General features: G+C 53.5%; 13 protein-coding genes across 13 annotated transcripts; 6 read left to right on the top strand and 7 right to left on the bottom strand.

The window, feature by feature from the left end:
• Window positions 1-31: 31 nt before the first annotated feature.
• Window positions 32-424, bottom strand: JN550_003013 (uncharacterized protein; the record flags this gene model as incomplete). The annotated part of the gene is made up of 1 exon (XM_049314370.1): window positions 32-424. The coding sequence occupies one exon, from the start codon at window positions 422-424 to the stop codon at window positions 32-34; it is 393 nt and encodes a 130-aa protein (XP_049174848.1).
• Window positions 425-439: 15 nt separating this feature from the next.
• Window positions 440-1,420, bottom strand: JN550_003012 (uncharacterized protein; the record flags this gene model as incomplete). Its single annotated transcript, XM_049314369.1, has 3 exons — window positions 440-559; window positions 618-1,273; window positions 1,366-1,420. The coding sequence occupies 3 exons, from the start codon at window positions 1,418-1,420 to the stop codon at window positions 440-442; spliced, it is 831 nt and encodes a 276-aa protein (XP_049174847.1).
• Window positions 1,421-2,602: 1,182 nt separating this feature from the next.
• On the top strand, window positions 2,603-4,231 carry JN550_003011 (uncharacterized protein; the record flags this gene model as incomplete). The annotated part of the gene is made up of 2 exons (XM_049314368.1): window positions 2,603-4,059; window positions 4,114-4,231. The coding sequence occupies 2 exons, from the start codon at window positions 2,603-2,605 to the stop codon at window positions 4,229-4,231; spliced, it is 1,575 nt and encodes a 524-aa protein (XP_049174846.1).
• A 630-nt stretch (window positions 4,232-4,861) lies between these two features.
• Window positions 4,862-5,791, top strand: JN550_003010 (uncharacterized protein; the record flags this gene model as incomplete). The annotated part of the gene is made up of 1 exon (XM_049314367.1): window positions 4,862-5,791. One exon carries the CDS (start codon window positions 4,862-4,864, stop codon window positions 5,789-5,791), a length of 930 nt encoding a protein of 309 aa, XP_049174845.1.
• Window positions 5,792-6,134: 343 nt separating this feature from the next.
• Window positions 6,135-8,288, bottom strand: JN550_003009 (uncharacterized protein; the record flags this gene model as incomplete). Its single annotated transcript, XM_049314366.1, has 8 exons — window positions 6,135-6,355; window positions 6,491-6,512; window positions 6,616-6,868; window positions 6,924-7,347; window positions 7,395-7,640; window positions 7,725-7,784; window positions 7,844-7,953; window positions 8,014-8,288. The coding sequence occupies 8 exons, from the start codon at window positions 8,286-8,288 to the stop codon at window positions 6,135-6,137; spliced, it is 1,611 nt and encodes a 536-aa protein (XP_049174844.1).
• Window positions 8,289-9,816: 1,528 nt separating this feature from the next.
• JN550_003008 (uncharacterized protein) lies at window positions 9,817-11,980 on the top strand (the record flags this gene model as incomplete). The annotated part of the gene is made up of 6 exons (XM_049314365.1): window positions 9,817-10,288; window positions 10,343-10,468; window positions 10,519-10,675; window positions 10,738-10,838; window positions 10,900-11,028; window positions 11,079-11,980. The coding sequence occupies 6 exons, from the start codon at window positions 9,817-9,819 to the stop codon at window positions 11,978-11,980; spliced, it is 1,887 nt and encodes a 628-aa protein (XP_049174843.1).
• Window positions 11,981-13,129: 1,149 nt separating this feature from the next.
• On the top strand, window positions 13,130-14,218 carry JN550_003007 (uncharacterized protein; the record flags this gene model as incomplete). Its single annotated transcript, XM_049314364.1, has 1 exon — window positions 13,130-14,218. The coding sequence occupies one exon, from the start codon at window positions 13,130-13,132 to the stop codon at window positions 14,216-14,218; it is 1,089 nt and encodes a 362-aa protein (XP_049174842.1).
• Window positions 14,219-15,080: 862 nt separating this feature from the next.
• On the bottom strand, window positions 15,081-16,247 carry JN550_003006 (uncharacterized protein; the record flags this gene model as incomplete). Its single annotated transcript, XM_049314363.1, has 1 exon — window positions 15,081-16,247. One exon carries the CDS (start codon window positions 16,245-16,247, stop codon window positions 15,081-15,083), a length of 1,167 nt encoding a protein of 388 aa, XP_049174841.1.
• Window positions 16,248-17,569: 1,322 nt separating this feature from the next.
• On the bottom strand, window positions 17,570-18,428 carry JN550_003005 (uncharacterized protein; the record flags this gene model as incomplete). Its single annotated transcript, XM_049314361.1, has 4 exons — window positions 17,570-17,724; window positions 17,786-17,919; window positions 17,981-18,137; window positions 18,191-18,428. The coding sequence occupies 4 exons, from the start codon at window positions 18,426-18,428 to the stop codon at window positions 17,570-17,572; spliced, it is 684 nt and encodes a 227-aa protein (XP_049174840.1).
• Window positions 18,429-18,958: 530 nt separating this feature from the next.
• Window positions 18,959-19,358, bottom strand: JN550_003004 (uncharacterized protein; the record flags this gene model as incomplete). Its single annotated transcript, XM_049314360.1, has 2 exons — window positions 18,959-19,078; window positions 19,146-19,358. 2 exons carry the CDS (start codon window positions 19,356-19,358, stop codon window positions 18,959-18,961), a joined length of 333 nt encoding a protein of 110 aa, XP_049174839.1.
• A 918-nt stretch (window positions 19,359-20,276) lies between these two features.
• Window positions 20,277-21,420, top strand: JN550_003003 (uncharacterized protein; the record flags this gene model as incomplete). The annotated part of the gene is made up of 2 exons (XM_049314359.1): window positions 20,277-21,046; window positions 21,147-21,420. The coding sequence occupies 2 exons, from the start codon at window positions 20,277-20,279 to the stop codon at window positions 21,418-21,420; spliced, it is 1,044 nt and encodes a 347-aa protein (XP_049174838.1).
• Window positions 21,421-21,601: 181 nt separating this feature from the next.
• JN550_003002 (uncharacterized protein) lies at window positions 21,602-22,831 on the bottom strand (the record flags this gene model as incomplete). Its single annotated transcript, XM_049314358.1, has 2 exons — window positions 21,602-22,669; window positions 22,730-22,831. 2 exons carry the CDS (start codon window positions 22,829-22,831, stop codon window positions 21,602-21,604), a joined length of 1,170 nt encoding a protein of 389 aa, XP_049174837.1.
• Window positions 22,832-24,473: 1,642 nt separating this feature from the next.
• JN550_003001 (uncharacterized protein) lies at window positions 24,474-26,177 on the top strand (the record flags this gene model as incomplete). Its single annotated transcript, XM_049314357.1, has 3 exons — window positions 24,474-25,805; window positions 25,857-25,985; window positions 26,049-26,177. The coding sequence occupies 3 exons, from the start codon at window positions 24,474-24,476 to the stop codon at window positions 26,175-26,177; spliced, it is 1,590 nt and encodes a 529-aa protein (XP_049174836.1).
• Window positions 26,178-26,815: the final 638 nt, after the last annotated feature.

Raw genomic sequence — 26,815 nt, 5'->3', positions numbered from 1 at the left:
CTTCTGTACAATAGAATGTCCTGTGATCTATCTACTCGCTCAACGCCTGCTTGAGGACCCGGATCTGCTGAAGCACGCTGTCTTTGCTGGTACCGCCCTTGGCGGACCGCATCTCGACACTCTCTTCGCAGTCGAAAGACTCGGCGATGTCCTCCTCGAAGCGAGCATCGATGCCCTTGAGCTGCTCGTAGGTGAGCTTGTCCATGGGGTTGTCAGTCTTCTCTGACAGGGCAACGACCTGGCCCGAGATGTGGTGGGTCTCTCGGAAGGGGACGCTCTTGCGGATTACCTTGTCCGCAAGATCAGTGGCCAGCATGAGAGGGTCGAGAGCGGCCTTCATCTTCTCGGGCTTGGTGTCCAGAGTAGCCAACACACCCTCTGCAATGCGGATGCTGTCGCTGACGGACTTGGCGGTATCTAGCATGGGCCCCAATCCCTCCTAGAAATCCTTGTTGTAGGTGCTAGCAAGGTTCTTGAGGGTCGTCATGAAGCCAGTTGCCCGGCCGATGACACGGCCGCTCTTGCCTCGGAGGAGCTCGAGGCTGTCAGGGTTCTTTTTCTGCGGCATCAAGGAGCTTCCAGTAGAGTAAGTGTCGGCCAGGCGCACGAATCCGAACTCGGCCGTGGAGTAGCACGGAGTTCCACAGCAAGCCATCGCAGCCAAGTTCCTCGGCCATCATGTCTCGGTCGATGTTGAAAGGGTTTCCGGCCAAAGTGCCGCAGCCCAGCGGGCTCTTGTTGACACGCTGGAGTCTCTCCAGATCGCTGGCAAAGGACAGACCGTAGGACATCATCCAGTGACTCCAACGGATGGGCTGAGCTCGCTGCAGGTGGGTGTAGCCGGGCATCACGAAGTCAATCTCCGACTCGGCGCGGGATGTGATGACCTTGAGAAAGCTGACCAAGTAGCTCTCGATCTTGCGCATCTCATCGCGCAGCCACATTCGCATGTCACATACGCATTGCTCGTTCCGGCTTCGGGCAGTGTGCAGCTTGCCGGCAATCTCCTTGCCAATGATCTCGCCGAGGCGGCGCTCGTTAGCTGTGTGGATATCCTCGTCGACACCAGGGATGATCTTGAAGGTATCCGACTCCCACTCCTTCATGACCTCATGCAGACCCTTCTCGATCTTGCTGAACTCATCTTCAGTCAAGATGCCACCCTTGCAGTTGGCCCAGGCAAAGGCTATGCTGCCCAAGATATCTTCTCGGAAGAGAGCCTTGTCAAAGTAGATGCTCTCGTTGTATGCGACCATCAGGGGGTCGAGACCGCCTTGAACGACTTTAGCATACACATTTCCATGGCGCTGGTTGCGGTATCAACTCGTCGAAGATTTTGTCAGGCGGCGGGTGAGTCAAAAGTACCAGTTAAGCGGCCTCCCCACAACATGTTCTCACCGGGCTTGCTGCTGGGCGCCATTTTTGCTAACTCGATCGGTTTCTTCACGGAATGAAGTGGACAGAGGATGGGATGGAAATGATGAATCAATTGACTTCCACGTTAGCTGCATATCTGGCGAGCCAATCCCACGTATCAGCACCTTAAGCACCGGCATCGCTTCGACAATTTGCATCATCCATGAAAGGCTGGCATTCCGCCATCTGAGTTGCTCTTGTGATGATTTGAAGCAACTCGCCTTAGAGCATGGGGCCAATGTCCGACGAGAGTTCCAAACTGACTCCGAAGTTCCCTATTTTTGTCCTACCAAGGAGTGCGTACCTGGGACTTCCTTGCATCTGCCAACGGCCATAGGTACAAATCTAGGCACAAACAGTCTCTTGCTTCTTGCCTCGATTCTCTCGATTCTGGCCGATCAGGACTTCACACGAAGGTTGTGTGGTATTGTATGCCGACCTTGCCTACTGTCGTATCTGGAAATGCGTAACCACCGGTGTACCTACAGTAGATCTATAGCCCAAGGTAGCAAGCAATACAGCGTCCATCCACTCTAGCCAGTCCCGATCATAGCAGACACGGCTATTTCCGCATACAGTAGGTAGAGGTTGCAAATACTCGTTCCAGTTGGCCAATCCAACTATCCTCTTTCGCCCTCCGGCTGACAATGCCTTGGATGCTATTGGTCACGAGAGGCCGTTGAGCGTTTCGCGAGGTCGCGGCTCAACAGAGACATCTCCTGATCATCGAGAAGTTTTGATTTGCTGGAGCGACGACGAATCTTGCGACTGGCCCCACGGCGGGCGGGCACGCCCCATCCTGAGCCGGAGCCAGCTGCAGGCGCGCGCAGGGTTGGTGGCTGACAGCGGGACAGCTCAGCAAGCTCAGTGACGTTTATAACAACAAGATGGCCAACAGGCAGGAAGCGGCCGGCGGACATTTGCGAATGTCATTCCACAGTGAGCTGTCAGTCGCGCAACTCGGCTTCCCAAGCCAGCAGTCTTGTGATCTCTCGCCAATCCATCTCGTCTGTTCCTCTGCAGCTCCCTATTTAGAGGCACTCTGCGTCTTGCAAAGGGTGGAGAACCTATCCTCCTCGGGTACCTAGATATCAAGCTCCCAAAACGACCCCGCAGCACACTCCATTTCGTCCAGTATTGCCTATCCTTGAGGCTATTCGTAGGGGAGTAGCTCAGCTTCGGAGGCATGGCCCCTTCTGTCATTCACCTTCCGGATGGCCAGACCATTACTGCGCAGCCTGTCTTCTCCGGTCTGTTTTTCAAGTCGAATGATTTGAATAATCGCCACTCGCCGTTTCCGGCGGGGTGGACCGTGGTGCTGCATACTGAAGATCGCGACCAGGGACATCAGTCGAACGGCGACGCTCAACAACATCAGACTGATGATGCTGCTGCACCACACGCTGACCGAGACCACGAAAGCAGGAGGCATATCCGCAAATTTACAACGCCGACTCTTCAAAATGACACCATTTTCATCTCAAGCATCTCGACTCCCTCATCAGACGACTTCGAGCCCGCCAAGAGCCCCTCTCGCCAAATAGCGCTGATGCTCTATATTTCGCTGTACTGGTACTTCCAGCAGCCCGAGCCGTCTCCGTATCTCGAGACAGCTCAGTCGAGGCATACGCCTGCTGCGGCTAAACCGAAGGGTGAATGGCGCATTAACATCAAGCGTGAGGGCGTTTTGCACTCTCGGAATATGATTCCAAAGCTTGAGAGAATGGGTCTCATCTCATCCCTGGATTCCGCCGTTGGAACATGCGTCGATGAGAACTCAGAAGGTTGGGACAGCATGTATGTGACAAGACAGAGCTTCTGGCAGATACCCTTCGGGGAGTTCCTGTTCAGTCTGCAACCCAGGCGTCGTGGCTCACACCCCGGATCCCCAATAAGCAGCCGACCTACCTCGCCTGTGAAGAATGAGTCGGGCCAGAGGCATTTCCATTCGCCGGAATCATCATTGGGGTTACTCTCTGCCGATTTACCAGGAGGCACTGTACCTACGGCCGTGGCCAGCAACCCCGTCGTGCCCCTGAGTCCCTATTACTCTGCATCTCACCTACCGACCTACTACCCTCCAGCCCCCCTTCAATACGTTGTAACCAATGGTGTTCGGCACCCGCTGCGTCCAAAGCCACCACGCATGGGAGAGATATTCTATACAAGATATGTCCCCACTGTCGGAAAATATCTTTCGTTCCGCGTCGCCTCAGTGTCGAATAAGCCGGTTCCTTTTCTGGGACCCGTTAGTGGCAGCCCGCGGGAACACGAACATCTCATGACCTTGTCTGATACATCGCTACTTCAGATGTGGCTATCCAATCCTCGTGTCAGCAAGTTTTGGGGAGAGTACCACGGCTCTTTTCTTACCGACGCACTGAAGATGAAGCATTCTTTTCCCGCCATTGGTATGTGGGACGGCGTACCCTTCGGTTATTTTGAACTGTATTGGGTCAAAGAGGACATTCTAGGAAAGTATACGAATGCAGAAGACTTCGATAGAGGCGTGCACGTGATAATTGGCGAGGAATGGGCCAGAGGCAAGGTCCCTCAATGGCTGTCAAGCCTGGCACACTGGGTATGGCAAGCAGACATTCGGACGATGAACATGTGTCTTGAGCCAAGGGTTGATAACGAAAAGTACGTCTTTCCTTTGGGCAATAAATTTCCAACAATGATACTAACTTTTCTCAGGTTTATTGCGCACCTGCAGAATGAAGGCTTCCACAAGGAGCGTCAAATTGCTTTCCCGCACAAACAGAGCTGGCTAGTCCGCCTCGCCAGAGACAACTGGACAGGCCCACGTCTATAGAATAGGGCCGTCAGACCGTGTTTGCGACGTCTACGTGGAAGGCTTCGCGCTAGTGAGGTATACTGTCTGAAAAGAGCAACTTGGACGAAAAAGATGGAGTTTTAGACCAGAAATGCCCTTGATTGCGCTGGTATCGCCGTTGCCCGCATATGAGAGGAGGATACACTTGCAGTTCATCCAGCGGATTTTGAATTTTTATCATCTGATACTACAATAGATTCATCTGAAAGCGCGACCTCGGTGTAAAGTCGAGATGGAATCCCAACTCCCAAGTATACTGGTCGAACTACCATGATGCTGTAGAATTTTCAAAGAATTAGGAGACAACCGGAACGTACCTCCAAGGAACTTTCTTTGTCTTAGGTGTCTCGGTCCCGAGATTTTAAGGTTGGCGATGCCCGATGACCTCATACATAGCATCAGCTCAGTGATTAGCTTCAATACTCACTCAAGGCAAGCAATCGAGTTCGCATGAGTTGAATCCGATTCTCGTCTCAAATCTCTCCTCAGGTATGCCATAAACCTAGCTCATACCGAAGTATCAAAGTTTCATATTCATGTGTCGTGAGCAGTGAGGCCGTGTATTTGTCGTAAGACCCCGCGCAGAAGTTAGTACTACCGCCACGCAATATGGCGACAAGAACATACCTCGTTGTCGGGGCCACAGGCCAGCAAGGAGGCTCCGTCCTCGCGGCGCTCAACCGACTCCTGGGGTCTGCTGGCACCGGCAGCCCTGGCCCCATCATCCTGGCTCTCACGCGTTCGGCCAGCTCGGCCAAAGCCCAGGGACTGTCCTCCCGTTATCCCAACCTGGATCTCACAGTGACCGAGGGCGATATCAGGACCCCCAAGCCCATCCTGTCGTCGCACCCGGGCATCACCTCGGTCTTCCTGTACACGTCGCCGCCCAGCGAAGAGTCGCAAGCGTTCCCGCTCATTGACGCGGCCGCCTCAGCGGGCGTCTCGCACATCGTCTTCTCGTCCGTGGACCGCGGCGGCGACGCCCAGTCCTGGAAGACGCCGACCGACGTCGGCCACTTTCTGCAGAAGCACAACATCGAACTACACCTGCGCCGCGCGGCCGAGCAGAGCCGTGGCAAGCTGCGCTATACTATATTGCGGCCTACTGCCTTTTTTGACAACCTGAACCCGACGTCGCGGTTCGGGGCCGTCTTCGCCAGCATGTGGGCGGGCATGTCGCCGTCGACGCGGCTGCAGCTCGTGAGCGTGCACGACATTGGGCTGTTTGGCGCAAAGGCCCTGCTGGACCCCGAGAGGTGGGATGGCAGGGCTGTCGGGCTCGCGGGCCAGGAGATGACGTTCGAGCAGGCGCAGGAGGTCTTCCGCAACGCGGCAGGCAAGGAGCTGCCGCAGTCGTACTGGATCGTTGGGAAAGGCATCAGATGGGCCATTGGCGAGGTGGGGAGAATGTTCCACTTCTTTGAGCAGAGTGGCTATGGGGTGGACATCGCGAAGTTGAGGGAGGAGGAGCCAGAGTTGCAGGACTTTGAAAAGTGGCTGAGGGAAAGCAGCAAATTTGACTTGGAAAGAACAGGGTGATCGCCATTGTGTAGGTGGGAGTAGGGACGGCTCAGCGGCAAGTGCTCCAGGTGCATCTGCGAGGATTCTGGAGCCATGTTTGATGTCAACGGGATTCGATGGGATGATCGTGATGATCAAATTTGAATCAATTTAACCATCATGTTCTGTTCACCATAGGAAAGGGTATCGAAAATTCCAATTATACCCAAACACCGAAACAAAGACACCGTCGATAGTGATTGGCCACAAGAGAATCAGACTCTGGACGCTACCTTTTCAGACCCAGCCACCAGAGAATAGGATGCCTCAGTATCGTGATAATTCGTTGACTTGACTGTTAGTGGAGCACTCTTAATGCTGCTTAACTGCTTCGGCGCCCATAAGGCTCAAAGGGAAAAGCCGCGCTGACCACTGCCATTCCGATGAAGAGGGCTGCACAGACATAAATGGGCGCCGATGTCGATGTATCTGCAGTCGTGCCCACAACGGCGGAGATGATTCCCATAATGCGGTTGCATGCAACCGCAATACCGTTGCCTGTAGCTCTGTGGGCGCTGGGAAGGACCTCCGGAGTGTATGCGTCTAAGATTTCAACGTTAGCCATGTGCTCACTGCCGATATTTCAGTGGTCAAGGGTTTGAAACTGGTAGGCCTCACTCAGGAAATAGTGGAGAGCGGCACTTGATCAGGTTGGAAAGGGATGGGACTGAATCTTACATAGGGTTCCATAGTAGATATTCTGTATTGGAAGCGTGTCAGTCATCATTGCGGACCAGTGCAAGGTATATTGCAGTAGATGTGTAGCACCGAGATGGATGGTGCAATTTTGGAGAAAGACTTACGAGACAAAAGGCAATAGCACAGGAGAAGCCAACGTTCTGTTCTGGGGTGTTCACCGCTGTGTATGCGAAGAAGAAAGCCATGGTGACGAGTGCCCCGATGACCATGGTGTATTTTCGTCCCAGGAGCTTAAGGTTACACATCCACCCTGCGAGCATTGGACCAAAGATGCCGGAAACATTGGTCAGAGCGTAGTTCCTCCAAGTGTCATACGTACTGACCCCTTCGTACGCTCCCCGGCTTTTGAGGTAAGAGCTGTGCCGTGGCATTAGCTTGAGGTTCATTTCGTAAAGGGGAGGCCGTAACGAACCTCAGGAAAACGTAGAAAAGTGGATACGCAAGACCGATCAAGGTCCAAGAAAACCAGATAAGTATAGTCGAAATAGCTATCTGCCTAGTGGTGAATAGGCCGCTCAGATGAATGTATGCTTCGCGAAGAGAGAACCGGTTTTTGCTGTGGGCGGATTCGACGGTGCCACATGCCTCAAGCTTTTCAACAGTCAATGAACATGATCGACCGTACTTCTGGGCAATGCTTTGAAGCGATTCCACCATCGCTGCGTCGTCGCCTGTGCCCAGGAGGTACTTTGGTGTCTCCTTGAGCCTTATGATTGTTACCCGCAGGATTGACATGACGAGAACAAGCGCGCCTGCAGTAAACATAGTGTACCTCCAGCCCCAGTTTGAGTCCCGAGGACAGTTTTCGGCTGACGTGCAGTTCCATTGTTCGGGCACTTATCAATAGTTAGTACGCTGAAGAAAGAAACAGAAACCAGCTTACCCAAGAACCCCCAGGCGATGAATCCGGTTATGGCTTGGCCTAGACCCCACCAACAGGCTAAAAATGTGAGAACCCACTGCTTGTTCGATGGTAGGTATTCCAGAAACACCGTCGTGTCCAAGATCAGGTTTCCGCCACCGCCGAATCCGACCATTGCAATGAAGAATCCCAATGACGGCCAACTTGGCGCAGCGCCAGCTACAATGGCAGAGCCGGAGCAAATGAAGAGCGAAATGTTGAATGCCCCTGAGACAGATCAGCATCTGATTCTCAGAGTATGATTCAGAAGGAGGCATCAGGAAGCGAGACATAGAAGCTCCTCATACTTACATCGTCTTCCAATGATATCGGCGCTCAAACCCCAGAAAATGGCACCTGTGAGCATGCCGACTAGGAATAGAAATATCAGTCCATGTGTTAGAAGGGGCCGGGCTTTTCGAGCCACATACCGTACACCGAGATCGTAAGGCCGGCCGAGTAACCGACTTGGCCGAATTCCGTGAAGGCCGGAGTTGCGATAACCGATTGCAACAGGAGCACCAAGGAGTCCACAGCATAGCTTGATATGTCACATCAGATTCGGGCCTGCCAGAGCTGCAAAGGGGCAAAAGTCGCATACCCAAAACCATTCAGGACAAACAACTTCCAATGATAAGGTGTCCAACCAATCTCATCGATGGCCTGGCAAGTTAGCTCAAATTCACGACCCAGGCTTAGTAGGCTTACGTTGTTGACCAGGTGCATTTTCATATTCAATGCGGCATCAAGATCTTGCAGCGCGAGGATATCCTCGCCGTCCCCTCTGGCGACATCGGGGTGTTGAGCATCGTTGCTATGGCCCAAGTCTATCTTCGCCTTCTCAGGGTCAACTTGGGAACTGTGAGCCGCTGCCATTCTGTGTGAACCTCGCCAGGCCCGTAAACAAGCTCAAGTGTTGATGTGCTTTGCTGTTGGTAAAAAGAGTCTCTGGTGTATCTAGGCCAATTGCAAGGATATTGGCGCGATGCCGCAACTTCGACATGTGCGGATGACCTGTTGCCCTATTGGGGTAATGCGGCAGAGTTATATAAACTCGAGTGCGCTACAAAGCCATGAAAACAAGATCTGAAAGCACAACCTCCCCCCGCTCCCGCTCGGCGCATGTAATGTTGCCTCTACACTCAGATCCTTTCAAACGTCCGCAGGCTGGGCAGGCTCTATGGGGAAGGGTCCCTGGGTATTAGTTGCTGTTAGTACGTGCCGATCGCTGGTAAGCTAGGAACTCCCTGGCAAAAACGGCGCACGTGCTCCCTGGCCGCACCCAGCGCACCAATGGGCGCCGCAGTCACGACGCTCTCAGTTAACCCCCATATCTCCTCAACCCACTAAAGCCTTTAGAACCCACCGCTAGACTATCTTCAACTCGGCCGCTATTCTATCAACGTGCAGCGGCCTAAATGCTGTTCTCGGGAGTCTCCGACCGTCTCAAAAGCCCGTCCTTCTAGTGTTTTGACATATCCTCTTGCCTCGTGGGCGTACTCGGTTAGATTCAGAGGATTTCTCTAAATTGGTGAGTCTCCGTCAGCAGGCAAGCTGGCAATCGCATTCCCTGATACATCACCCAGAAAATGCCGACTCAATTCCAATGGCCGGGCGACGGATTCTCAGCGACCTTTTATATTCCACACAGGAGAGGGGAAGAGGCACAATTGCAGGTTCTGGCATAGCCAGTCTCATTCGTACTGACATAACACTCAGAAAACTATTGGTTCTATGCAACTTGCAAGGGACGGAGATAATGACAATTAGTGTGGGGATTCGCTAGGAAACGTGCCAACGATCCTCGCCGCCATTGGACACTGGATTACAGCTTTATGTAGGGATCTGTTAGCGAGGAGCAGCCTGGCATCATCTTCATTGCGCCTCTTACGAAGTGCAGCCCACGTCTCCCTTTGAAGGCGAGTGGTGTTCCTGGGTACTTTTCAACGCATTTGTGTCGCCCCTCATTGGAAGCCGGGGCTAGTCGCCGGGGGCTTACTGCAAGTCGGATGCACGGGGATTAACTTACGTCGTACTTCTCCTCTGCAAGTCCGATCCCTAGGTAGGCAGAGATGCAAGTCGCAATACGTCTGACCAGCCAACCAACTTACTGGGATTTGAAAGTGGCCCAGTCAATGTCAGCCCTGAAAAGCTTGTCCCTGGAACACCACATGGGATGAACGTATAGTAGCGGCCAATTATGATGTCGACCATTACCACGGGATAGGGACCGGGACTGTAATGATGCATGAGGTAAGGATTATCCACGACGGTTGGAAGATCGTCTTGCAGGACGATTCATCGACCAGGCCCTCATGCCACTACATATTGGAAGCCATGCCCTCTATGTCTACCTGGTTTTTGGATCCGGCTGCTAGACTTGTTCCCCGCGTAGGTTGCTGCAATGGTACGTGCAATCGACATCTTGCCATTGGCCTCTACGGCTCTGGCTGCCTTCACGGGCAACCTGAACTACTTCTCCCCCTCTCTGCACCACCCATCCTTGGGTGTATCGATCAGCAAAGTTGCGAAGCGAGCGTACGCCAGCTCGCCATGGGATCCATCGCAGCTCAATTTCACTCACGGCGTTGCCAGTGGTGACCCTTACGAAGACAGTGTTATTTTATGGACAAGAATTGCACCGTCGAGTGATAACGATAAGAGCAATGTCACCGTTTCTGGAACCGCACCTCTGTTCGGCCATGATAACGAGGGATTCGTCTCTAAGAGTGATTCTCCCGTCTGTGTAGATTGGAAAATAAGCACCACGGACTGCTTTACCACCCTCGCAGACTCTGGAACCGCTTTTACCAGCTCGGACGTAGATTTCACCGTCAAAGTCGAAGCCAAGAAGCTGCAGCCTTTCACAACGTATTGTATGTCAACCAGAGGCACTCCTCAATGGATCAAAGTAACTAATGCACGTCCAGACTACCAGTTTAGCGTGTGTAATTCGGCCAACGCCTCTCCAGTTGGCCGCACAAAGACCATCCCATCCAAAGACGCGAAAGTTGACACTGCCATCAAAATTGCTGTGTATTCCTGCAGCAATTATCGTAGGTTGATCACCAAAGGCCCTTGCGGTCGTCACTAATCACCTCTGCAGCTATTGGCTTCTTCAACGCGTATGGAAACCCAGTCAGAAAGGACTCCGTTGATTACGTCATTCATCTAGGTGATTACATCTATGAGTACAAAAATGGCGACTATGGTTGGGGAAACTCATATGGGCGAATCCCACTGCCCGACCGGGAGATCTTCACGTAGGTTTTCTTGCTAATACTATGTTGATGTTCCTGCGACTAGTCATTGACTTGATCCGCAGTCTCTACGATTACAGGAAGCGTCTTGCAACATACAGGACAGACTTGGACCTGGTTGCAAGTCATCAGAACTTCCCTTGGATCCCGGTCTGGGACGACCATGGTAAGTATGGCTCTGAAATTTGAACACCGAGTGTCTTGAATGCATCTGATCCATGGAAAAGAGGTTTCTGATAACACCTACCGAGACGGCGCATCTGAGTTGAACAATACTGAAGACTCTTTTGTCAAGGATGGCGGTGTCTCTGTCGATCAGCGGAAGATGAATGCCGTACGTGCATATTTCGAATGGAGTGAGTGAGATAGCCTTCTGTGTAATGATCCCAAGCTTATCTTCTTTCAGTGCCTATCCGCCAGGTGGAGATGGACGACAACCTACGCATCTGGAGAGACTTCAGCTTCGGCGACCTGTTTGACTTGGTTATGCTCGATACCCGTCAGTATGACCGTTCCATCACTGATTTGTACTGGAACACGGACTACATCCACGCAATTTCTCAAGATGCCGGGCGCAGTCTTATGGGTCCTCGCCAAGAGGCCTGGTTTTACCGCAAGTTGAAAGAAAGTTCTTCGCGTGGCGCAACATGGCGAATCATTGGAAACCAGATCGTCTTCAGCCGTATGAACGAGAGTCTGGGACTAGGAGCTGAGAACCCTCTCAACGGTGACGCTTGGGATGGATATGGCGCGAACAGGAACCGCACGTTCCAAGTTATCGACGAGAATAAAATCAGCAATACTGTTTTCCTTGCTGGTGACTCACACGCCTCGTGGGTCTCTGACTTGGTCTGGCTCGGGGAGCATGACTATGACGAGAAGACGGGAGCAGGCGCTGTGGGTGTTGAGTTCGCTGGATCCGCGGTTTCCTCGCCATGCCCCTTCGGGCAGAACATCACCATTGACAAGGCAAACTCGGCCTCGCAGTGGCTGACTGGCGCGAACCGAGAGCTTCAGTGGCAGGACCTGTACTACCGGGGCTACTACGAGCTGACGATTGGCTACGACTCACTCAACGCTTCTTACTTCGGAATTCCCACCACACGAGTCAAGCAGGGACATGAGATCTCGCTGGCCAACTTTACGGTATTGGCTGGCGAGAACCATCTGCATCGCCAGAGTAGCTCAGCAGCGGCCTCAAATGCGGAGAGCGGTAGTCTGAAGAACGGCCAGGTCATCCAGACAAATCTGACACACGATACGGAGTCTGATACGTGGTTTGTGTACGAGTACACCCCATTGGCATGATATAATCAGCCAAGTAAAGGGAAAGAAACTATAATGACGTCTTGCCAGTAGTAATTTGTGTTCAAGCGGGATATGAAGGAGAAATAATTTAGAGACAGTCTGATACGTTTTGGTAAGGGGGTATACACATAGATAGCTCCGCCAGCTGTCTATGGAAAGTCAGCTGGTGGCAGCTGGTTTGTAGATAAGGAGATAAGCTAGTTGTGTGGTAACCCACCTTGATAGGTGCCACGGATAGTTGCATTCTCCATCTTTAATACAACACACATCGCACCCCATAAGGATCGCATCACAGTCCGATTCCATAAACTACTATAATTACAATATCGCAAACATTTCTTCTACTCAATCTACGTACTCAGCCGCGAAAGGGGCCTTGTACGAAAGGAGTGGCTTGATCGTATATCGGACCCTCGCTGCCAGGCTGCAATGACTAGAACCACAAATATAGGACCACTGAGCACGAACGTGAAGCTGCGACCACTTCATGAAGTGACAGAACCTTTACCTGATTATGATGAGCTGGTTCTCCAAACTGTATTCATAAACTGTGCAGAGTCTAATAGGAACTCTACGGCTAATATCTGTACCCTTTGACTGCTCTAACGCGCTCTGACTCACCTGATTCGTGGTATGTCTAGAATACGAGCACAAATTTTGGCACCGAATTTGAGCCACCTTAGAGTGAACGGTTGTCATAGCACGACGTATCTCTGGGGAGGTCGTCCACTTGAGAGCTCAGATGGCGAGAGTTCTTCTCGTTATTGGAACGGTTTAAGCTGACTCTTTAGGGTCTGATATGATTGAAGAACAAAGTTTATCGTATAAATATATTTCTCATACAAACCTAACAGACCGTATTCCAGGGAACGAAAGTCGTTTTGAAAACCTAGACGTTTTGAAGAGAAAGATTTTACTTGCTCAGGCCCAAGAGACAAGCATAAATATCACACCCGTTCCCTCTTTACCCGAGAGCTCTTCCTCGTTCTTCCACCAACAAATTCAACTTCACACCCAAATCGAAAAGCAGAACCCACAACTTCCTACACTATTGGCATCCTAAATCTTCTCTCTCCTACCCGCACCACACACAAACAACACCATACTACAACACCATCTGTTACGTCGTCGACAGCCTGAAGCGACAAAATGGCCTCCTCCGTTGTTCGTGGTCAGATTTTGGTGGACGTTATCATCCTTCTGGAGCAGAATTACGAAGCGTTCTGGGACCTTCTCAACGCCCCAAACAGCAACAAACCCCTGAAAAAGTTGCGCAACAGAATCTTCAACATCCTAGAGAATCAAGTTGACCCTTGGATTGAAGCCTACTTCAACAATAGCAACGACAGCCTCAAGGATAGCCTTGTCAACACTCTCTTGGGAAGAACTACGTCTCAGGACTGGAAGTACCGTGACGAACAGATCCACCATGGATTCCGAGGTCACCGCCACGTCCGCCTCTTCAACGATTGGGGCCTCAATTATGCCTTTTCCGCCACTGGCCATCCTTCAGACGACCACGGAGTCGAGAAGTGGGTTCTCGATGGCTGGAAACTATTCTCGGCGGGCTTACGCAGCTTGGAAAATAAGAAAAGCGAGCGTCAACAAGCTCGAAACCATTTGTATTCACCCACTTCGGAGGCCGTTCAACCCCGTGAGCAAATTAGCGAAACATACTTCCATGAGCACCACTCCCGTCAACTTAGCAAACCCAAACGCCTTTCACGAGACCAGACCGACCCTGGTGCACTCCGGGCTCAGCAGCGGAGGGATACAGATGCGATCTCCGACCAAGAAATCGAAACTATGGAACAGACGCTGAAAGACCTAGGCGACGTCCTTTTAACCCATGTCCAGAACCCGGAAATCAGAGCCAACCTATGCCTGGACTGCGACGTTTGCCACAACATTGCCAAGGTCAACCACCTCATGCTCGCGGACCGCTTCCTGCAGAGAACGGGCGACGCATCATTCGCCACTGAGGGCAGGATCTCCATCAGCTCTTTCTTGCAGGGCAACTACGGGATCCACGAGCTGCCGCGCAGCCCTCGCTTCAAGAGCAGCGTAGAGACAACGATCCGCAATGTCGAAAAACAACTCAAAAACATACTCAACCCCAAGGTGTACCAGAAGGAGAATCGCGGCAAGCGCCCAGAACCTCGTCTCACCTACGAGCCGGATCTGTTCGAGCCTGAAAGAATTTCACTGTGCGACATTACCAATCTGAGTGTGGATTAGAAAGCGCATTCAAACTCGCCTCCTACTACTCAAATTTGATCGGAAAATTTTCCAAAGACTTTTCGAGTTACAGAGGTCAAGCTCTAGGAGGAACTCTGGAGGGAAATCAAGCGAGCCTGCATCGTTGAGGTGGATTGACAACCTATTATGTCGGATATTGGGAATGGTTGGACGGAATATCAGCGAATGAAAGACAAGACGGAGTTCTTGCACAAGCGATGGTTCAATGTTGACACTTTGGGATAAAGGTGGAACAGCGATTGTGACTCTTCATGGGTAGGAAAAGCAGGAGCTGTTGGAGCTCAACTTGTGGAAATACCCTTTGGAGTTCAGTGGGATGCAGCGCTGCAAAGTCAGATACAAACCCAAATTCCAATTGACAGTGCACAACACACACCAGATCAAATACTTCTAACTCACGTGTGCTTGCTTCTGTTTCAATGAGGCAGCAACTGGTCAGGTCACAGTGATGTTGATCAATGATACCTGATCATGCCGGATACCTATGAACATTTGCATATCGAAAATAAGCATAACGACGGAAACTCGTCGATCTGATATTGGGCAGATCGGCCAGCCGTCTTTTGTGGACAGTTATCAGGAATACTTGCTGGTAGGTTAGCTCAGGAGTCGTCCGGTCTCTCCTGGACCCCCGCTACGCGTAACATCGAATAGATCTTAGCATACGAAAGTGGCAACATGTACGTCAAATGAGTTCATCCTCAGGAGTACTGGTATCTGATACCACACTCATTGGTGGCTAACATTCTGGATTCTAGTCTCTTCTATATGTGACGGATCCCTCCAGCTGAATATCTCTTCAAACATTATTAAACTTTTTTATGGTATGTAGAATCCAAGCTTACGCACTCGTAGAAAGAGGCTTGCCATCCTCGGACACCAAGAAGACGTCAGTCTTCTGGGGGCCCTCGCCGACGCCGGTCATGATTACCCGGCTGACGCCAGTCTTGAGCGAGTCGCTCACTGCCTCGTCGAGCTGCACGCTGGACTTGGGGTTTGTGCCCTTCTTCCAGCCCTCGGTACTCTCCAGCAGCGCGTAGAAGGTGCCGAGAACCGTCTCGCTGTCCTCCTCGAGGTAGTAAATCACAGCGTTCGGGCCAGCATCGAAGGTGTAAGCGGCAATCGTCTTGCCCGCGGCGGCGTTGATGGCCTCAACAGCGCGCACGGCCGCCCTCGACACGTCGTTCATGTAGAAGATGGGCGGGTACGTGTCGGCGCAGGTGGCGTGAAAGGAGTTGGAGTCCCTCATGGTGACCTCGGCGAACTTGGGGAAGTCCCTGGCGGCAATGGCGGCCTCCATGGTCTCCATGTTGGCGGGCACAACCTCGGCGATTCTCTGCTGGAAAAGGCCCGAGGTCGCCACGGTCTGCTGCATACCGCTGGTCGAGCTCACGCCCTTCTTCGCTGCGCTCGCGACCAGGATCAGAGCCCGCATGTTCGGCCAGTGCGCGGCGGGGGCGACCTCCACCGCCTTCGAGTCCAGGCCATCGACATGGGCACCTGCGCGCCACGCCACGTATCCGCCGAACAGACTGCGGCAGGCAGAGCCGCTTCCCTGCCTGGCAATGAGGGAGAGCTCGGTGGGCGAGGCAGGCAGCTCGTACAGGTCGGCGATGGCGCGGACGAAGGCGGCGAAGCCGGCAGCCGAGGAGGCGAGACCGGCGGCGGTGGGGAAGTTGTTCTCGGAGACGAGGAGGAGCTTCAGCTGGGCGAGCTTGGGCAGCGACGCGTCCCTGGCCTCGACGGCGGCGCGGAGGGCGCGCAGCTCGCGCAGACAGGCCTGGGTGCGGGCGCCGGTCAGGTCGGAGGGCGAGCCGTTCAGCAGGAGGACGTCCTCGGTGTAGGTCTCGGAGCAGGAGGCGGTGGTCAAGGTGCGCAGGTCATCCTGGGAGAGGGTCACGGACAGAGACGAGTTCGTCGGGAGGTTGAGCTTGGGGTCGCGCTTCCCCCAGTACTTAACGACCGCGATGTTGACGGGAGCCGTCGTGCTAGCCCGGTAGACGACCATTTTGGTGAGCAGAGGATCCAGATGCGATCGGTGACCTTGAACAAGTTTGGGCTGTGGCAACGAGACTCGCACAATGTTCAGAGGCGGTCAGACTGGCACACAAACATCCAGAGTTATACGGCGGGGTATCGTCGACTCTGGTGGGGTCCAACGTCAATCCAGGGGTCTGGCCAGGGGGGTGGCTAGGGGGGGCTCGTCGATTGATTGCCAATTCCGCTGGGCGGCCCACGCCGAAAGGACATTAGCGGCAACTCTGTGCCATTAAGGTATATTCCGCTGTCTCAGCACCGAAAGATAACTCCTCAACTACATAACTACACGGCAACAGACGCGGCAGTTGGCAGTTCTAGGATGCGAATATATATCGCTGCCTCTCATCATACGATTATTCCTTCATACAGCGCAGCCAATGGACCCTCCCTCCCTGGTATCATCTGACGCTGTCCACCTGTGCATCAATGGCGGCGAAGAGACAACAAATTCGCTTCCTCAATCTTCCAGGATAGAAAAGACACCGCACTGTCTCGGGTCTTTCGCTAATATATTATATGACAAGCCTTGACAGCCTCGTCTCCGCCCAGCTCCCGCTTGTCGCTCTCTGCCCGTTCACGAGAAAATGCATTTCCCGAAGGAGAGAACATGCAGCAGGACAGGTGGCGTGTGGTAGAAAGAAGCTTGCGTCAGGCTATGCTCGCGACAGTCTCCATGAGATGACAAACGCAGGGTAACAAACCACGTAACTGATGGCCCTGCCGTGCGTAGGCGCTCACAGTCGAGGCGGACCGGGCTGACCGACCGATTCATCTTCCACGACTGCGCAGCAAATCAGTTGCAATTGAAGATGAGTCGCTTATGTTTTCGATCATACGCATGAAATGGACATATTGAGAATAAACACAGATGCCATAAGTCCGCGGCGAGTGGCTCTTTTTGTTTCAAACTTGGACGGAACAGACTCTTTCTATCTTGCCCGGCGAGTCTTGTCAGAAGACTGATACATGTTTGTTCAAATCGCTTACCATACAAAGTGAACCCCAGTCCTTGAATCTGACTTGATAGTACGTACCATGCCCCATATCAACGATAATTATGCCAAAATCAGGTGCGGTTCAGTGAAAGCTTCCTGCTTTCTCGAGCATGCTGTTATAAACCAACAACCAGCAACTTGACTCCCAGATTTATCATAGTCGCAAGGGCTATATTAGGCCACCAGCATGTACAGCAGATCACTGGCATCCCACGACGACAATACTCAGCAATGTTTGATATGGAAGAGCAGTCCACTAGCACATCTACTTGTTCTATGATTACGTATATGCTCACTATAACAGGCCCACAACTCGCTCCAAAAACCCCAGTAAGATCTCATAACCCGCAGGCAATGGTACTGCCTTTGATCCATGATTTCTCGACACGGTAGTTGTGGCAAGCACTGTGGTAGTCGCCTGGGTTGTTCTTCGGCTCGACGTCGTGGAAACTGGAATAGTCAGCACTGATATCGGAACGTTTTTGACGATCCAGGTCATGTTGATACTTACAGGTGAATCCATGGCGGTAGACTTTGCTAACCCAAGACGTATCCCCAGGGGCGGAACAGCCCAGGTAGTAATAGCTGGTCGGGCTGCCCTTGGACTCAAAGACGGTGACAGTCTCACACTCATAACCGGTTGCACTTAGCGATTGTTAGAACTGCCATTGGCTGTACTGGATCTGGCTCGATTCTCCAAACTTACCATCCGCCGTAGAATGTACCCGGACCGTACGCCGTCCCGCCGCTGCCACAGGAGGTAACACTCATACAGAAGGCGGCCGTTGCATCACAGCACATTCCGTAGCGGCCGTTGAAACCCGTGGCAAAATAAGAGCTCGAAGAGCACGACCTTGTTCCCCCTGGCGCCAGATCAACATAAGACTCAAGATAGAGCACAGGGCGGGAAACTTACACGAAGGGCCATCTCTTTCATCTGGCCAAGGGAAGACGCCAATCACATCGGAATACCAGTTCGTGCCATTTGCTGCGTTCTCGACAACATCATTGATCTCAGGCGGCGCTGTTATGACCGAGGCCGCGGTGTCAATGGTAGCTGCAGGCAGAGACTGAGTTACTGTGGGAGTGGACTGGGCCGCCACTACACTGGTGAAGGTTAAGACGCCGGTGAGCAGACGCAACGTTCTCAGCATCTTGAATGCACGATTTGAAGTGTCAAAATAGTTGCATTTACTGTGGCTGCCACGCAGAGGCGCGGTGAGCTGAACTTATTCGATTCCTTGGGGGTATGGTACCCGCTGGGGCTGAAGGCCTAGCTCGCAAGCCAAGAACCGACATCGTGGTTAGCGCTGTCCAGCTCCTGCTTTTCGGTCATCCTGTGATTTTATCATGGCCAATCCAGTAGTGACTCTATTCTCTAGTGACCTGGGATTCCTGTTAGCCCTTTCAAAGGATTATTGGTGAGCAACGGCGGTTGATCGAAATGAGACCACGCAGTTTGGCTCTCACTTAGTAACTATAAGAGACCAACGAAGCTGGTAGCAATCTAACGTCCATAATCAGGGATAACAGCTCATTCATTGGCTTTTTATTTATGACGATATCCTCAAACGGCTTTGCTGGTGCGATCGCACACTTGGTGATATGTGCTCCCGTCAAGTGGATGAGAGAACCGAAAGACTAGCTGCCTTTGTAAGCCACCACATATTACCGCCTTTTCCCACTACGGTTTGGCAGTTGAGTATCCTGAAACAAGATCCAGGAACTGAATTTCCCTCGACTTGATGTGCAGAGGGTCGGTGGCCGCAAAGTACGGCTTATAGTACTCCTTGGGGAATTGGTTCTAGCGAAAGGGTTAGTTACTCGCTTTATCCCGTGAGAACCCTCACGACCGCTGCGGCTGTACGAACCTGGATAAGCCATTCTTTCGACACGGACCAGTTTTCAACCCAGAACAGCGTGCCGGGCTCCTCCTGTGACTGGTACATCTCGAAGAACGTGCACTCGGGCTCGGCGATGATCTGGTCGTAGGCCGGCTTGAAGTGCTCGAAAAACTTGGGCAGGTCTTCCGGTTTAAGGTAGATCTTGACCTGCAGGCTGACGCCCTTAGAGGAGTTTGCCATTATGCTGAACTGTGCTGGACCACGCGGAAGACACAAATGCCGTGTTGTAGGTGGTTGTGTTAGAGAAGATGGATGTTGGCAGTCTTCGTTTATTTTTTTAAGGTTGCCGCCGTCTGAGCGGGTCGCTTGCCGCCAATGTGCAGACCCGGCTTCGCAGTGAGATGCTAATAGCGCTTGAGCGATCACTGATACTGAAGTAACCTTGACCGTGGGCAAGTAGAGACAGCCGCATGTATACTTCTAAGAGAGATGATATATAGCGTTTTCAATATGTCTGGGGAAGCTCTCAGTGGCCTTCACCGAAATGCCGAAACTGTTGCGATCTTGTCGGCAAGGGCACCGGGCCGGTGTTTTGGTAGATCTTCTGCACACCCTGCTCTACCAACGCAACGAGTCCAAGACACCTGACCAGCAAGGATTTGCAGTATAATCAGACAGTATAGTCGCATATTCTCGATTCGCATCTGGAATCATATTATATTTCTGGCAAGGCCAATAAGTGAGCAGCCCCTTCAACGATTGTCGCTTGGCAGTATAGACGATAACTCCTTGCTACGGTCGTGACCTCTGGAGATAGGGTCTCGCGCAAAAGTCGTGGGTATCGTTTCACCAATCATTCTGTGCGATAAGCAGTATGAGACGTTCGGATCCTATTGGGAGGTCACACTGCAGACGTAGTATCTACGAAATGCGGCTCTGTCCCGTGTCAATATATCAATCTGACCCAAAGCGGTACGACGCAGCGGAACCTTCCGAGATCTCTCCACATTTAAAAAAAAGTCTCAAGTCCAAGAGAACCACGCGCCCGAACGCGCCCCGATTAAACCCATCGTTAGCGCAGCTTGCAAGGGACGAACGACCCTCTCTGCTAGCCTTGAAAGAACCGAAGCTAAGGGGAAATTTCGAGATGACCTCAATATGCTGCAGGACTTGATCGACCAGGTCTTCATCACCGGCAGCAGACTCGTCTCTCCCGCCCCGACCGCCGCCATGACAGACCAGAAGGACCCGGCGACGTGTCCCGTCGACCACAACAGCCGCGAGGCCTGGCTGGAGCAAGCCCGCGCCGCGTCCTCGGCCGCCCAGAAGCAGCAGCAGCAGCCGAGTCGCAACGACCTCCCGCCGTCACACCCCCCCGTGACAGCCGGCGACTCGCAGGAGGCCTGCCCCGTCGACCACAAGGCCCGCGACGTCTGGATGCAGCAGGCCCGGGCCGCCGGTGCCTCTGCCTCCTCCTCGAAACCCACCCCTCCACAACCCCAGCCGGCAGCGACCACGTCTTCCTGGACGAGCTCGCTGCTCTCCTACCTCCCCTTCGGCTCCTCGTCCACATCCACCCGGCCGTCGGACCCCTCGACGACATCACAGACCCACTACTCGCTCGACACGTCCCGCGTCGTGTCCACGATACCGCGGACGACGCTCCCCAGCGGCGGTGCCGGCGGACCCGGCGGCAGCAGCCACGAGCCCCCGCGGCCGGCGAACCAGGAGCTGGAGACGGGCGCGGACCACGCGAGCGGGAACTGGGTGTACCCGTCGCAGAAGATGTTCTTCGAGGCCATGAAGCGCAAGGGCCACGATCCGCAGGCGGCCGACATGGCCACCGTCGTGCCGATCCACAACGCCGTCAACGAGCGGGCGTGGGCGGATATCAAGGAGTGGGAGGCGCCCTACATCAAGGGCACGAGGTGAGTCGATCCCGCCGCGGTCTCTGTATAGCTGTACATGCCCGGCCGCGCGTTGGCGAATTTGGCTGTGGCGTTTCCGATTACTAACGCCTGGGGACAGCTGCGATGCTCCGAGGTTAAGCTCCTTTGCCGGGCTCAGCACCAACATGTCGCCCAAGGCCCGCATTAATACCTGGCTGGGTTACCAGTCGCCCTTTGACAGACACGACTGGGTGATCGATAGGTGTGGGACCGAGATAGAGTATATAATTGATTTCTACGCCGGCCGGCCGACCGGTGACGGGAAGCCGTCTTTCTACTTAGACGTACGGCCGAAGCTGAACAGTTGGGAAGGGGTCAAGATGCGTGCCCTCAGAGGGCTGGGTGTGGCTTAATCGGGTTGTATGTAAGATTTGGGACACAGAGTAGCGGATTGGCAGTCTTGTTCATTCCATTGTATGACTAGGGCGAGGGAGGAAGCAATTCGCCAGGTTTATGCTATATTGCGGCAAAGTGGCCAAGCAATAGGGGGTATCTTACAGATCCTTACTCCATAACGCCATTTCCCTCCGTGGTTCAATCCACAACAATCCGGATCGCTGGTCCGGTCTCCAGAGCACCTGCATTAAGATCCCAACCAGCACTTGCGAGCGCTTTCCAGAACTCGTCGTCAGAAAATGCCCCGAGAGCATCCATGTATGCTGTAAGCGCATCTCGTGTGGTTGCTCCAGCCTTGAGAAAGATCACTTTGGTTGCGCCTAGCTCTGAAACGACATGATTTTTGTGCTCGTGGGCACGAAGAACCGAAGTGCTGAGTTGGCCGCTCTGGGGAAATGTGCGGCTGAAGATGATCGGAGGCGGTTTCCAAGTGAGAATTCTTTCCTTCTTGGCAACCTCGGCCGGGTAGAGGACGCGGCCACTTCGTCGGTACTCTTCGACGATAATGCCAGCCCTCTGTCGGTTCAGGGTGCGCATCTGGACAGCGCGCACGGCCTGGTAGTTGGTCCAGAGGTGGATTCCCAGCAGTCCAAACATCCAGATCCAGACTGCGGTTCTACCCTCAACCACATGGACGACGAGGCTGCCGACAAGCATACCCATCAAGGAGATGACGGTTTCCTGGCTGCCGTCTTTGGCGTTGAGCTCTGCAAGGTTGCCATTCTTGGCGAAGTGTGCGCTGAGACTTGCCTTGGCCGCGCCGGCTGCCACACCGCAGAGTGAGCGGAGGACACCTGCGGCGCAGAGCGCGAGGATCTTGGGACCTTGGGGGAGGGAGGGGGTTAGGACATCGAGCAGCAGTGCCGAGTCGTTGAGGATGTCGGCCAGGAAGCGGTAGTACTTGCACTCAGGCTCGATGGCCTGGCCGAAACGGTGGGCGAAGAGGATGGTGGCCAGTCGGCCGGTGGTTTCCTGGAGGACGGACAGAAGGACGGCGCCAGTGGCCGAGGAGCCGGCCTTGCCTACGCCAAAGCCTTGGAGGACTGCTCTGTTGGACATCAAGCCAGCAATAGAACTAGAGAATGCCTGCAATGAGTCGTAGATCTGGTAGGGCATGTAATCAGCCGTGACTGTGTGCGGGTACCCCGCGGGCAGAAACACGTCGAGCAGGCCCTTGGCATAGCTTCCAGTGGTCTTCTTGGGTGGCTGTGTGCTAGAGTCAGCATGAGGAATAACCACGACGCGCAGACAGGGTGGCCAACGTACAATCGCGTTGTAGGAGCCATTGTTAGCGTCCTGTGAGTAGGTGCAGACGACAGCACCCGACTCATCGACGGCGTTTACAAGCTTGGGGGAGGAGGACGCCATCGTGAAGCCAACCTCGAAAGCCTGCGACGGTGAGATGATGCAAGCTTGAACCCTGGTCGGTCTGGAACACTGTTCGTGTCTGGGGAAGAACTAATTGGGCCAGAACAAGCTTGTGGGGTAGGCTTAGCGCGTCTGTTCCATTGGTTGGTTGCCCCAGGTACTGTAGTTACCGTACCTTGCATTGTACGTGACTCTGGGTGCGCAGCTTTTGAGGTTATAATTCAACAGGTTGCTGCAATAACAGGAGGGTGCTGTTACCCGTCTCTTGAAGTATGTGTTATTCACCCTGTTGGATTCTCTTCGCGTGCGCGCATATAGACACGCAAGAGGGACTGGCGTACTTTTTGTATACCGAAGCAAAGTGCACTGTCCGTCAAGTGTATATCCTGTCTACCTAGGTACTCATGCTGCGCCAGATCACGTCTGGGCCTCGCTCTGGCTGGGACTGCTATGTATGGCACGCAACACCAGTGCGCAACTATGACAAATGGAAGACAAGCCTGCCCCAGACAGAACGCCGATACCGTCGTGAAATGAGATGTGCGGGTTAGCATCGGCGTGGAGCACCTGGAGAAACGCACAGATGCGTACAGCGTTACTAGTACGTAATTGAGAATCGGTGCATGTTGCTCATCCCATAGGTAGTCACATACGGAGAGCTCGGCCCAGTTCGAAGATAGCTGGAGGCGGCTGGGAGGCTGAATGTTGCACTGGAAAGAAGTAGTGAACCGACAACATGCACATTATGCAGGCCACACGCGGCGTAGGAGACTATAAAAAAGACTATAAGCCATTCCCTTACGGGGCCGAATCAGCCCAGGACGGCAGAGCAGGATGACGATCTCGAATACGATGCGAAAGGCGTGAACATGATGATTGCCGGAGATCACCTCTCATCTCGGCGTACCATACCCAAGTCAGCACAACCTACGGAGTACCAAGGCGGGTTGACGGGCTTGGCCGCGACGGCGGGCATGCCAGCAGCCAAACCCCTGCCCGATCTGCCGGCGACCCCTGAGCCCTAGCGCGCCCTGGAATGTCGACCCCAGATTCCCGTATCTCTGGCCGGCGTGGAACTGTGATATGACAGAAAGATATGACCTGACCAAAATCAGGGGACTCCAGAGCTCCAGAGCCCCCAAATCCACAGTTGCTACACTTTGGCCAGCTTTTGTGGGGGCGGTTTGGATGGCTGGGACAGCAATCTGACGTCGTCCGCCGGCCGGGCCGACTTCTGATTGGGGGGCTGGCGCTAGTTGCGTGCCGTTACAGATCCTTACAGATCCGCGAGATACGGGAGATAACGCGCCCAGAAAACGCCACCAGACTGACTGGCGCTGGACTGCCGTGGTAATTCGAAGCTGTCAAGCTTTTGCCCAGGCTCATCCGCATGACTAGCATCGCCTGCGACCTCTAGCTCTGTCCCACAGGGCCGACCTGCTCCAAGGCTGTACCTACCGAAACGAGTAATAGGGTAGAAAAGTTAAATCCGTACATACATGACGACCGTCTTCCGTCAATTGTTGTTGGCGACTTCATCTGCGACTGGCATACCAGAGCAGCGGTGGAACACGAGCCCTGAACCTCGCCGCGAAACCTGAGACAGTCATCCAGTAGGCGCCCGGCACAGCACACACACACCATGGACGCGCAACCGCAACACCATGGACGCCGCACGAGCATCGCTGATGATGCCGTTGCCCTGGAGCACATGGGCCACAAGCAGGAGCTCAAGCGGAACTTCTCCTTGATCTCCATGCTTGGTCTGGCCTTCGCCATTCTCAACACCTGGACCGCCCTCGCCGCCTCCATCTCGCTCGCTCTGCCCTCCGGAGGGCCGAGCTCGGTCATCTGGGGTCTGATCGTTGCCGGCATCTGCAACCTCTGCCTGGCAGCCTCGCTCGCCGAGTTCCTGTCCGCTTACCCGACCGCCGGCGGCCAATACCACTGGGCAGCCATCATCTCGTGGAAGCCCTGGGCTCGCGGCATCAGCTACATCACTGGATGGATCAATGTCTCTGGCTGGGTGGCATTGACTGCCACCGGTGGCCTGCTCGGCAGCACCTTCGTTATGGACGTCATGGCGCTGTTCAACCCGGACTACGAAGCCAAGGCCTGGCATCAGTTCCTCATCTACCTCGCCTTTAACATCGCGGCGCTCCTGATCAACGCTTTCCTCAACCGAATTCTTCCCTACGTCACCCAGGCCGCTTTCTACTGGTCTGTCGCGGGATTCGTCATCATTAGCATCACCATCCTTGCGTGCGCGACCCCCAACTTCCAACCCGGCTCCTTCGTGTACGGCAGCTTCATCAACGAGGTTGGCTGGCCCGATGGTCTGGCATGGATGCTCGGTTTGCTCCAGGGTGCTTTTGCTCTGACTGGTTTCGACGGTGTCGCCCACATGATTGAGGAGATTCCTCAGCCCCAGATTCAGGGTCCTCGCATCATGCTGTACTGCATTGGTATCGGCATGGTATCTGGGTTCTTCTTCCTCAGCTGTCTTCTCTTCTGCGTCAAGGATGTCGACGCCGTCATCGAGTCTGGTGCCGGACCTCTGCTCCAGATCTTCATGGATGCTACGGACAACATGGCTGGAAGCACATGTCTCCTCATCTTCCCTCTCGTTTGCATGCTGTTCACCACCGTCAGTATCATGGCTACTAGCAGCCGTATGAGCTACGCTTTCGCGCGAGACCGCGGTCTCCCCTTCAGCAGTGTGTTCGCCAAGGTGCACCCGACACTCGACGTGCCCCTGAATGCGCTCCTTTGGACCTTTGGCTGGGTTGTCATTTTCGGTCTCATCTTCCTGGGTTCCTCGAGCACATTCAACGCCATCACTGCCGCCTCGGTTGTTGCACTTGGTGTCACCTATGCCATCCCGCCGAGTATCAACGTTCTTCGCGGCCGCAAGATGTTGCCGGAAACCAGAGCGTTCAAGCTGCCCGGCCCTCTTGGCTGGATCTTCAACCTGGTAAGCCTCTTCTGTTGGTATTCAACGATTTCAGCAAACTAATGTATATAGGTTGGCATTGCGTGGACGCTGCTCACCACCGTTCTCTTCGTCTTCCCTCCTGAGACCCCGGTTACTTCTGAAAACATGAACTACTGCGTTGCTGCTTTTGGAGTCATCCTTTTGATCTCTGTGTCGACAGTGAGTTACCCATTCACCCCATTCCAGCCCATTCTTGTAGCAACGTTGCTGACTTCATTGCAGTGGATCTTCGATGGTCGCAAGCACTACGTCGGGCCCAAGCTCGACGTCGACGGCTTGTTGCACGGCAAGGTCGAAGGAATGGAGCCTTCGCACTCAGCGGAGACTTCAGAGCCTGTTGTGAAGACCTAAGCGAGCGTATTATTGTTTGATTTTGGAGTGAAGTGAATTTGGAAATATGTATCCCGAACCGACAGGATGTGATTCGGATGATAGGGTTCGAATACTTGAACTAGATACCCTCATATTTGTTGGTATCAGGATTCCTTTCATATAGCTTCTGGTGCGTACGGGATGATTCACGGCGTTATCCAGGCATGGGGAATCTTTCGAGTTTATATTGACACCATACTAAGCTATATATAACATGTGTATTACAATCATTTGATGAACAAACGGAAACATTGAAGAACGGTTCGCCTAGCTTCTTGTACGTATGTGGGAAGGTTCCATGAACTCACCGCTGGGCGCGCCCTTCCCATGGCAAGTTCCAGCACCATGTGAGTAGTCTCTGCTAGTCTTGTACCCTGACGGTATTAAAGGCTGCCGTGACAAATGAGAGCCTACAAAAAGTTTCGAACCCCTTTTTTTTTCATTCAGGAGAGGACCCCAACAAGCCTTTAGTTGCTGACAAATGCTCGAGACAGATGATCAAGCTCTATTGTGCCTTCACCTCATGTGTTACGCCCACATCTGCATGGCTACCCATGGTAATCTGCGCACACGGCAATGCACTGTGAACACTAATATGGTGCAGAGCTCTGATTAGT

Source organism: Neoarthrinium moseri (assembly GCF_022829205.1).
Source record: "Neoarthrinium moseri strain CBS 164.80 chromosome Unknown scaffold7_Wmoseri_CBS_16480, whole genome shotgun sequence".
Lineage (NCBI taxonomy): Eukaryota > Fungi > Ascomycota > Sordariomycetes > Amphisphaeriales > Apiosporaceae > Neoarthrinium > Neoarthrinium moseri.
The sequence above is the reverse complement of the archived record's forward strand: the minus strand, read 5'-3'. Positions and strand labels throughout refer to the sequence as shown.